Here is a 12,743-nt window from a genome sequence, read left to right on the forward strand (position 1 = left end):
TTCTAGCTAGATCTCTTTTAGTTTGATTCATTTCACCATAGAGCTAAAATAGCCTTTTTTGTGTGATGTATTTCGAAGTTAAAAATTCGATTATTTTCAATTGGAGAAGGATATATATCCTTCCTGAAAAGAATAATGCAAGCTCTTGTGGTTTTAGTTTGTGCATATTATAGTTTATGTAAGTTTCAAATTGGATATCTTTTTTAAAATCTTACCTAGTGTAGAGATATAAAATTTCATTCGAATAACTCCTTCAGCATTTGAGCTAATCCTGACATTCTCTATAAATTTGGATTAATGATTTAGCTACAACGTTCATAGTTAATTTTAAGTTAACTTCGTGGTCATTCATCTGGGCGGACTTGACAAAATGGACCTAGTCGGTTTCAAGCGTTAGGTCCATTTGGATATTTTACTTTTGTCCTGAAGTTAAGCTCATGTCCTGTGTAAAGTAACGTTGTGTGCCATTTAAAAGAAAAAACAGTTAATCAAAGCTTATGACTTATGAAGTGACGACAATATTCAGATGTGGTCTTGTCACAATAGACCAAAAGATCTTATTGAATTAGTATGACGACGAGCCAAGTGAGCAAATCCTCTAGGTAGAAAAGTCTGTATAATACGGCTACTATGCTTCTACAATTACAAAAAAACTTTTACGTGGGGGGGGGGGGGGGAGGGGGGAAGATGAGATTGAATTTTATGTCCCCCTTCCTTTACTATTCACTTGTTGGTTATATATATATATATATATATATATATATATATATATATATATATATATATATATATATATATATATATAGAGAGAGAGAGAGAGAGAGAGAGAGAGAGAGAGAGATAATTATAGGAAGAAAAATATAAAATCAAGAGTCACCCTGTTTGAATTCAAGTTAATTGTTGCGGGTGATCATTGTTCATGACGAATAATATAAACTAAAGGTAATGTATCAAACTTTTGAATTGAATTAAATTTCAATTAGAAGAATCAAATTATGGTAGGAGAACATGCCCAAGCGTTCTTGCAAGCGAACACCTATAAACCATTCATGTTTAGTACTCCATATCTTAACAAGTAGTAGTATATTCTAATTAACAAGTACTACATATAATGAGCAATGAAAAATAACCATGTCACTTTACTACCCTAAATATATCTAATTAAGGCATAAACTTTGCAATCCACTATTATTTCATTGTAATGTCAATTCTCGGAGCACAACTAGAACTTCTTGAAATCTTTGATGTAGGATATTGCTTCTTCTCCCTATTTTCATGGCTTCTTCTTGCAATATTTTTCATGGCCATTGTCAAAGAGAGCTTTGGGTTGAGTCTAGTTGAACTATTGAATTCTTGGCAGAAGTTTCTATGTGAACTCACAGCTTCTTCAATGTCTACTGGTCCCCCTTTTTGTCCTTCTTTTACAGCCTCAGAACAAAGGCCACACACCCATTTTCCTGAATAAGAATCCTTAATTCTTTCTATGTAATCTTGAGTGCATTCCTCTCGAAGGCCACAGCATTCACATTCTGCCTGCATAACTTCATCAATTGTACTGCAAATGTGCTCTAAATCTTTTTCAATTTTGTCTATTTCAAGTGATACATCTGGTACCACCTTCCTTAGAACTTCTCCACTCTAAATCAGAAGGTAAGATTGCAATTCATCAGTTAACGTTGCAAATCCAACATATTGGTTTTCTCTTAGAAAAGGAAAACAAGAACTATTTGCAAATCAAAAGAGTTTAACTTGTATACACTAATAATATAAAGAATTTTTACGTGTGTTATTTTAACATATTGTATAACATATCATGAAGAAAATTCAAGTGATCTAATAGTTGCAGGATGTAATCGGGACACGTACTCATATAAAATGACAGCATATTCTACGTACTGAGGTCAAAAATCGACCTCAACTAGTCATTTCTCTGTTGGTTGGCACAATACACCAGTGGCGAACCTACACTTAGGTCACTGGGTGCTTAAGCACCCATTGCATTTTAACCAAACATTATACAGTTTGATATTGGAAATTAGTAGTAATAATATAAAAAGATATTGACTAAGCATCCAGTCTCCGAAAGTAGTAACTCTAAATTAAAGATTGTTGGCAAAAGGGCTCAATGAACTGATGAGTACTTCGGATGGGTTTGAACTTTGAGGATATATGTTTTAGCAAGTATTCTCGAGAATAAGTGAATGATTTACGTGATAGATCAAATGTTTTTGATCTTTATAGTGAGTAAACAGAAAAAAAAAAAATATTTTGCACTAATTAGATGATGCAATGAAAGAAACTTAATTACATTGAAGATTGTTAAACAGCTCAAGTTTCTTTTTTTTTTTTCTGGCCAAAACATATACATATATCAAGCAGAAACATTGTATATCCATCATGCAGAGTTTATGCAAGGTAGGTCACACGCATTGAAATACTTTTTCTCTTTTTTCACTTAGAAATCCATTTGACAAAGACACTAAATTGATCTATAAACACACTGAAGAAGCACAAAATCACTTCAGAAGACTCTCCGTCCAGAGAGAGAGAGAGATCAGCATGTCGGCTCTTTGTGTGTACAGAGCTAGGATTTTCACCAAGAAGATTCAAAATATAAAGAAATAAATACACGAAAAAGCCAAGACAATTTAACATCTAACTATATAAACAGAAAAAATAATTTTGACCTTGTATATACAGTATAATTTTTCTGCAAATAGGGTTCGGATACACCCTTGCAACCCCTAGCTCCACCCATGTTTGTGTGTACATGTGTGTGTGTGTGAGTGAAACTCAAAATCACTTCATATTACCATGATAGGAAAGTGTTCTCTTCCAACTGCTGCAGCTAAAATTTCCTATATATAGAAAGAAAGTGTTTTTGCTTACCAATCATCTCTCAAATGCTATTTATAGGTTTCACTGACTTGAAGAATATAATGAGGGTTCCAAAAAGATGAATGAATCTTATGCGATGAACAAGTCATGAAACATGAGTGGATAGCTACTTCTTAATTAATTTTAGAAACTTTCTTGTTCCATGAGTGGATAGCTACTTCCTAATTAATTTTAGAAACTATCTTTCTCATGCTAAGGTGTGACCTTTACAGGTAAGAAAAAGGGGGAAAAAACCCATCTTTAATTTTTCCTTTTTTAACAAATGATCCTAAGTTCACTTGCCATGCATTAATGAGATATTTTACCACTAGGGTTTTATGGCGCAAGTTGCAAGAGATACTTCTTATTTAGTACCATAATATGGAAAAAGGTAGTGGAGGTAGCATGTGACTTAACAGAATTTTGCGACTAAAATCTGTGAGTTTTTCTAATTTATGGAGTTTTATAATTGGATAAACTCGTGAAAGAGTTAATTGTACATGTATTTTTATAATTATTCGTGAAAGTGTGCATGAACATCTGCATTTTGGGTGAATATCATGTGAATTTGTGTATCAAAGCACAGCCTAGCAAGTAGCTGGCTAGAAGCTAGCAGCCATTTCCACTTATCGTCCGTTTTTTCTAAAACTTTACTCCATCTCTTTAAGATATATGTTACTTAGATTGTGCTTAAAAGTTAAGAAAAGATACAATTCTAATTTATATACTTGATGTTTGTTCAGAAATTTGTTGTGCTATCTATAAATATCTGGAGAAAGCGTTTAAAGAATGGTACAGTTTGTTGAATCTTCAAAATATGTCGGTAAATGGTTTAAAAAAATTAAAGAATAAAAAGCAATTTAATTAGAGATAGGAACAATTGAACAAGACATGTAAGTTTTGCCAATACGAAAGAATACCTTTTCCGATAAATTTTATGAAAAATTTAGTTGGTAGAATGAATTTAGTGTACGAAATCTTGCCAGTAAGGAAAAACTTTTGAATAACATATGCAAGTTTTGTCAATCTTATAGAATTTGTGAATAATTTGTATTAAAGGTATACCAGCCAATAATTAAAGTTATATATGTTCGTCACAACTTGTGAACAAGGCGAATTTGTCAATCTTGCTAGACGTGTACCAAAGTTACAATTTTTGCACAAATACCTTAAATGGGGACAAAAGTTAAATAGCACCTTAGAGTTATCCTATTTGTGCAAATATTTCCCTTCCAATCGGTAAGGCCCAAGAACCTGTAGCCCATTTCCCTCTCCCTAACCACATGAATAAGGCCCAACAAAATGGACAGGTTAATGCCCAGAACTCATTGCATGAAAATTAATGAGGAAACTATACGAATAGCCATAAAAAAGATAATATCTACCAACAAATAGCCATTAAGTTATGCTGGCAAAAATAGCCATAAACAATTGTCAATAATATACAACATTCAAAAAATCTAGAAAAAAATAACTTTTTTTCAATGGGTATGTATGTTTGAAAATACATAAACAAGGCAATATACAACATTTGAGAGAGAAAGGAAGTGATTTGGACTAGTCTAGATTTAAAAATCGTTATTAATAATATACAACATTCAAAAATATAGGCAATTTTTTTTTTCAATTGGTATGGTTAGAATTTGCTGAAAGTGTTTTAAAAGGCGTGGGCGTAAGGCGAAATGTTTTACATATGCCTCGGCGCGTAAGCCCCATAGGTATTTAATTTTTAATATTTTATAAAATATTATAATGACAGTTAATATTTATAAACAGGTAAAATTACATAAAAATTGAAGAAAACTATATATATGTGTGCTCCATCCCCACAAAAAACTAATCAAAACAATCTATTATACGTTACTTACAAGCACAAGTAATTTGAGTCTAAAAGAATAAAATTTTCTATATGGAGGAACAAAAAGGATGATTAACCTGCAATTTGAACTTTGAATTTGCTGCTATGAAGAAAAATGTCGTTCTCTTTGTATTTGTAAAAAAAATTAAACATTCGTTGCTTTTGGAGAGATATTAGCAGACTAGCGGACAAGATAAAAATTTGGAAAAACCATGAATTAAGGATTAAATCAATAAAAAAGGTCTTTACTTTTAAATTTAATACTTTTGAGTTCATTTTTAAACTTTTTGAGTAATTACCAAACTGACTTTTGAGAATTTGAGTATTATATGAAGGACTAATTCAACAAATTTTGTTTTAATTTGAAAAAGTCTCTGGGGCTTACTCCTTACTAAAAAAATGCGCCCCGAACGCCCGGGTGTACGCCCAGAACGCCCGGGCGTACGCCCCAAATTGGGGCATACGCCTCTTGAGACTTTCGCCCCACACCATCGCCCCGGGGCATTTTTGATACGCCTCGCCCCGGGGCTCGCCTCAGAAACGCCTTTTAAAACAGAGGCTGAAAACACATAGATGAGACAATATACAAAATTTGAGAAAGATTAGAGGTGATTTGGACTAGTTTTAAGTCAAAATTCCTAGTTGAAATCGAGTTTAAAAATTTCTCTACAATATTTGTGCCTAACATATATCATACATACAGGTACACATGGATATACAACGGATACACAAGGGATACACACTTTATACATATGAGATACACAAGTGACACATGAGAGATAGACGGTGAGATACACATATCATCTTCTTCCACACTCATCTTGTGTACTTCAAATTTTGAGCCTCAAATTGCAATTCAAACCACCTCAAATCTCCACCAAATCATTCCAAAATTGAGATTTAAATTGCTTAAGATGTACCCAATCTATTTCAAATACCCACTCAAAATAAATTTCAATTTCGAAAGTCTATAACTTTTAAATTCACGTTGAACCTAGGTTTAGTGGCTTTTAATAAAAGAATTTGGTCTCATTTGTATAATAAAAATGGGTATGAATGGAAAAGCAATTGAATCCATATTTGGGAGATTAATGATATTTAGATATTTTGTGTTTGAGATATCTGAAAAATATGGTGAATCATACGTACAAACAAAAAAAAGTCGCTAACAGTTGACTTGCACCGTTACAGTTCATACTCTTAGTATTATGTCACCAATTGCAATTGTTTGGCATGTAGTCATTGCACTTAGTGTATCTTTTTTGGTTTCATGGTTTTATGTTCACCTATTGAAAATCTTATTCTCAAGCGAATTTGGTAGGAGAAGCACGAAGGTGAGAGAAGGAAGCTTAATCAGTCATTTTGTAATAAGAAAGAATTTAGAGCTAAATTTAGTATCATTTTATGAGTATTAACTAATTTTGGTAGTATTTTATGAATTTACTAATATTGATACTCCCCCGGTCCACTTTAATTGATTTTTTGATTGTTTTCACACATATTAATTTTTAGCATTAATTAATAATGAAATTGATCATATTAACTTTAATTTCTTCATTGAAAATATAACAAATGCTTCTAGATTCTTTACTTCAAGAGCAACTTTAGAAAAAAAAAGTTAATATCTTCTTGATATCTGAAAAAATTATATATTATGGACCACAAAAAAAAGTTAAAAATTTAATTAAAATGGACCAGAGGGAGTAGTATTTTTGCTTTGAGAGGTTAAACTGGATAGTATGTTAGAAGATATATCAGCCTGCTAGTTCGTTTCTTCCATGGCATAATTTGAGTAAAAGCAGTTCTCTGGATATGTTTGTTTGAATATCATCTTTCAAAAAGCTATTAGGTTCTATTAACCTGCAACTAATGATGTAAATTTGCTCTTATGTATAGACTTTTTATTACATACTAGTTTTTATGTACGCATTTCACACGTAACAACCTAACTAAGAAGAGAAAGATGAAAAAAATAAAACGGTAAAGTAAATACAGTACCGTAGATACGATTAATAATAAATACTGTTAATTTCATGCAACTTACATCTCATAAAACATCACTTTCTTAGCTAGTTCATGCCATATAGGAGCATATTTTATTATCACTATTACGTTTTAATTATTTATATAAACAAAGACGGTAAGAAAACTTCACTGTGCATTCATTTATAGATTGAACTATAAGAACTTGTATTTTGTCGTAGTTTTTTACTATAGGAATGACAAAAAGCTTTTAGCCTTTAAATAGATTATAAGTATATAAATAGCATGTCAACAAACATGTGTGGTGAAAAGTCCTTTTGTGTTAAAATATTTTAGTATGTATTACTATCATCTTTTACGGATCAGAACTAAGAAGGATTTTACTTTTATAGAATAATTTGACAATCGACATCTCATCTAGTTGACCGACATATTCATTTTTGCTAGTTATTATAATTGTTGTCATAATGTATTTTGGAGAAATTATATTTTTAATTAATGATGAAAATTATTAAAAAATTTAGCACTACCATAATTGTTGGGATTAACAACCAATTATTTTGAAAGGAGACCAAATCATCTCTTCTTATACGCTCATGCGTAATCATTATGAATGCTGGATCTATTCTAGCTCTTGTATATATTGTTGGCTGAATCTTTTTTTATTTGATGCTAGAAGTATGATTTTACCAAACCTCTATTTACAGTTCTCCGCCCTCATCGATTTTGGAACTACTTATAACATTTGATGAAAAGTACCTCCAAATCTCATTATTTTTCACCAAATCTCTATTTACAGTTCTCCGCCCTCATCTCCAAAGCTCTTGTTAACTATTTCGATTGACTAGCGCTTAGCTATAAGTGCTTCATGCTAAATTGTTAAATTTTATTTTCTATCCCTTTTAGCACCTTCACTATATTTTAGCACAATTATAATGGTTATTTTAATTGTTTGAAAAAGTATATTGTATCAACTGCGGATAAATTATTCAAAACAATTAAGTTTTAAGTGTACATATGTTCTAAGAACCTTTTTAACCAAGCACTACAAAAAATACATTGCTAACAATATTCTATGCCCTTTTTATTTTTATCTGAATATAAAGTTACTATAAATCCTGAATTAGGAGACAATTCATGGCATAAGAGCATTTAATTGTGAAAATAAGCCAATCAAAGGAATATTAAACTTCGATATATATTTCATCTCAAACCTAATCTAACATGCATTGGTCTGCTTTGAGAACTTTTAAAAATAAATTAATGCTTGAAAATAAATGTTTAACGACAAATTAAAGAGAAAATAAAAGGCTATCCTTTTTCCAAATATCTTAAATTCGCACGTTTTAGAATTGCCACAGCGAAGGGAAAGTTAAGCACATTTAGTTTAGGGTTTCTAGTTTCATAATTATAGCTAAATATCGGAATAATATTTTATTTGAATTTAAAATTCTTTGATAGATTTTAAAATATTACAATTTATTCAAAGTATTTTTTTTTCATTAAAGAAACATATCAAAGGATATAAAAATCAGTCAATTAAACTCATAATAAGATGTTTTCAAAAAAAAAAAAATCTAATAGCTTTAATTAATATTGGGATTAATATTAGATAGAGCACGATTGAATACTGGAACGATGAACTCCTAATAAAAATAAATAAAAATACAGCTCTTGTTTTGTATTTGCCGTGGGAGTTTAAGCTTAAAAATACTCTAATTTGACTTCTAATGTGAAGAGTATTTTAGTTCGGTATCTTTGCTTGTAATCCACTATCAATGTCTTATTTTGATACAAGTACTTGTGTTATTTTAAAGGTGAATTTGAGTGACATTGGAACTCTATCGTTTATTATAAATTCTAAGGAGTAATGTTTTAGTTGAATTTGAAGTACACGCAAATTCTTTCCAACTTCATTGTCCAAGTGAAATTAGTATGACATAGTAAGTAATATTACAATTTTATCCTTTAGACATATAAAAGGCAATTAATATTTTAAGATTATTTTGGTAAACCAACATTGTATTTATACTTTTATAATAATATAGATATAGATAGATATAGATAAGTGTTTAATTTTAAAATACAGAAGATGTATCTATCTGTTTTACAAGTGTTTAGAGTAATTTATTCTAATCAATATATACTTCTTTTACCTCAGTTTGCACTTAGCCATAATAAATTAACGTGATTTAATTTAGTGTAAAACACAAGATGCATATGATCTTTCCAGCGAATAGTGAAATAGCCAGCCCGAACTCCGACGGGACTCAGTCTACCGTCAGCCGGTGTGCATCACCAATGTTAGTTTTTCAGGCCAGATTTGCAGCACTGGTGGTCAGCCCTCGAACGATCCGGCGACTCCGGCAGTTCTCCGATGACCTCCACCGGCTCTACTGTCTCCGGCGGCTGTACCAGATTCTACGTCCTTGTTTGGATACTTTTTATTGTCAGTATAACCTGTTAACACCTTTTTCCTTGTCCTTGTTTGGTTACTTTCTGTTTTCCATATACCCTTGTTGTGCTCTAATTGTGGTTAATTTGTTTACATCAATTATATTTGCTTGTGGCTTTTTAGCATTGTCTAGGGTACTTAGTTTCGCATACAGTGCTGCTACTATCATTCTAGTACATTAGTTTTTCCTTACTTTTGTGCCCTTTAGTTTCGGACTGTATTCTCGGTATTTGTAGCCTCTGCTTAGTGTGTCTCAGATCATAGTGGCTGCACTGAATGATGGTAAGCAGAAGCGAACTCAAGATTTGAGTATGACAGGGGAACCATTGTTATTAGAGTGAATTACCTAAAGCCAATAAAATAATACATATAAACTCTATAATAGACCGGCAAATAAGCAGCACAATCCACTATATAATATAAACTTGATAAGCAAAAAACTAAAATAAAGTAAGAAGAGCTTACGCTTTGATTTCATCAGACTCCCCCATTGGCCCGCGAAAACTAACTTCGATTTCATCAGACTCCCCAATTGATCTGCGAAAACAAATTTTAAAATAAGCATTTCAAGAAAATAAACAACTTCCTGCACATCCTTGCGCACACATGGACTAAACTGGAATAAACTTTAAAATATGAAACAAGCTTAGTGTCCTTAATAGCAATTCCTGACATAGTAATAGTAATATATACTGTTGTCCAAAAAAGAAAGCTAAAGAAGGCACAATTTACATCAAAATACAAACTTAAATGTTATAGAATATCTTTAATTGATACTAATATAACAAAAGTACATCATCCACTTATACTTGAACTCGACGCGTTTTCATACTCTGAAAATGGTCAATAATAGTATCATTGCTTACATTTGTAAACACTTCTTTTTCAAAGTAACAAATTAAACAATCATTTAAAAATGTATCACCAATACTACTACGCAATTCATCTTTGATATACTTCATGGATGAGAATGTTCTTCCTACCATTGCAGTCGCGACAGGTAAAATTAGAGTCAACTTCACAAGAAAATAAACAAGTGAATATGTCTCCACAAGATTTTTCTCAACCAACGCTTTTGCCAAATCACCAATTCCTTTCAAATCCGAGAATCTAGGGTCACCATGTTGCATGTGCAATATGAAAGTGTCAAGCTGGTGACTAAGATCTCGAAGCTTCAATTTGCCAAACTCATCTGGATAATACTTGGCCAATGTCATTATTCTTTCTTTATCAAAATTAGCAAACGAATTAGCCAGATTCAAGCTAGCCATACCAAGAAGCAAGTTATCACTAACAACATCAAAACGACTGTTAAGCTCATGAAGTTGCAAATCCATCACTGTATAAAAAGGCTCAACACGTAAGTGATGTGAATAAGTAACACTAGAAGGCCTATACTTCGACTTTCCAGGAATATAGAATTCTTCCATATTGGGCACCAAAATATCATGTTTAGTACAAAACAAATAGACTTCATCCATTAATGATTCCCATCCTTCATCTCTCATTTGTTGCAACCTTTCCTTTGTAAGGTCAAGAAATATCATGGCATTGACAATATCTTGCTCTTTCTTCTGTAAAACTTTACTCAGCTCGTTCGACATCAACAATAAGTTCAACATCAAGTGAAGCATGAACAAAAATTCAAATGAATTGATTTTACTCAAAAAAGCTTCTGCTTGCAATCTATCATTAGCCTCTTGACCTTCATATTCAATCACCCTAAGCACATGAACATTAGATGCAAATAAAACAACAAAGTTATCTAATGTTTTACAATGTGATCCCCAACGAGTGTCACCTGACCTTTGAAGCCCTCACTCTTGATTTAATCCTTTCCCACTTTGAACTTTACCACTCTCTAACAATTGCTCCAATAATTCGGCATGATGATCCCGAAGTTGATATCTACTTTTAAAGGATGCTCCAATTACATTCAACACATTAAAAACTATAGCAAAGAAAGTTTCCACCTCCTTATGTTTTTTAGCAATCGCTACAAGCGTCAACTGTAATTGATGAGCAAAATAATGATTGCAATGTGCCGAAGGAGTTTCTTGCAAAATTAAAGCTTTAAGACCATTTATGTTTCCTTGCATATTACTAGCTCCATCATAGCCTTGTCCACGTATTTTAGATAGACTTAATGAGTGTTTCATAAGCAAAAAAAGTATTGCTTCCTTCAACGACTTTGCAGAGGTATCATGAACACGAACAAGACCAATAAATGGCTCGTTCACTTGGTCTTTTTTGTCAACATACCGCAAAACAAGGGCCATTTGTTCATGGTGTAAAATATCTTTGGACTCATCAACTAATATCCCGAAATAATCTCCATCCAAATCATTGATTATAGCTTTCACGGTTTCTTGTGCACAAGCACTCACAATGTCCTTTTAAATTTTTGGCGAAGTTATCATATCATTTTTTGGAGCATGTTTCAATATGACTCTATCTACTTCAGGGAGCCTCTTTGCAAGCCATTCCAAAATTCCGAGAAAAAGGCCTTTATTTTTTGAAGAATTACTTTCATCATGAGCTCAAAAAGATAATCCAAAATACAAGAGAAACCTTGCAATATCGATTGATGTATTTAAACGAATTCGTTGATCATTTCTTTGTTTCTCAGATTGCTTATCAAAAGCAACTTGAATTGATTGGAATTTATTTGATAAGTCTATCATCTTATTGAAACACTTGTGGTGGAGGCTATTTACTTGACCAACATGTAAAGCAAGTCTTTCCGAAACTTTATTCCAAGCCTTAAAGCCCGTTTTTGTGAAAGAGTCACCCGTGCTTCCATGAACATAATTATTTTTGAATAAATAACAACATAAATAAAATACTGCATCTTTCTTTACACTATACTCCAACCATCTAGAATACGAACCTTTAAACCAACCCGGACTAAATTGACGCATTTTATTCCCGAATAAAGTTTTAGAAAATTTATGATTAACCGGATGGCAATGTCCATTTTGAATGTAGTATCTTCTTACTTCATCCCGTATTCTAAGACTATATTTATCAATGGGTACTCTCTCTCCAAGGTCGGGATTGAGTAATTTCTCATCAAACTCATCTATAAGATGAGAGGAATTGTTTCTAACACTAGAACTTAGTTGAGAAGAATTAAACTTCGTCAAAAATACGTCCATCTCAATTCACAAGAACAAGAACTTCCTACAAAAAATGAGTTCAATAAATTTAAGAGTCTATCAAAAATACAAACAAACACAATATCAATAAAGAAATCGTACCCATTAATTTGCTTTTTTTGTATAGAAAAAATGGTAAACTTAAACTCTACAAGAATCTGACAAATAAAATATAGAAATTATGGGTAAAAAAAATTGGAAACTTACTGAATACTAATGCTACAACTCTACAAGAATCTGACAAATTTTCAACAGAAAGAGAAGCCAGTCTTAAAGTTTAACAACAAAAGTAAGAGACTACTAATTTCAGAGAAGCTCAACCTAAACAAAATTATTTGGATAATAGATTTGGGGTTTACCAAGAATGCCTTGGGGATTCTTAAACCAAAAAATTTAAACCTAAATAAAATCA

The 12,743-nt window shown here is 31.9% G+C and overlaps 1 protein-coding gene across 1 annotated transcript; it reads right to left on the reverse strand.

The window, feature by feature from the left end:
* Positions 1-1,188: 1,188 nt before the first annotated feature.
* On the reverse strand, positions 1,189-11,452 carry LOC107804582 (uncharacterized). Its single transcript, XM_016628498.2, has 3 exons — positions 10,995-11,452; positions 10,040-10,895; positions 1,189-1,638 (listed from the first exon to the last, which is right to left on the reverse strand). The coding sequence occupies exons 1-3, from the start codon at positions 11,450-11,452 to the stop codon at positions 1,189-1,191; spliced, it is 1,764 nt and encodes a 587-aa protein (XP_016483984.2).
* Positions 11,453-12,743: the final 1,291 nt, after the last annotated feature.

This window comes from Nicotiana tabacum, chromosome 23 (assembly GCF_000715075.1).
Source record: "Nicotiana tabacum cultivar K326 chromosome 23, ASM71507v2, whole genome shotgun sequence".
NCBI classification, from domain to species: Eukaryota; Viridiplantae; Streptophyta; class Magnoliopsida; order Solanales; family Solanaceae; genus Nicotiana; species Nicotiana tabacum.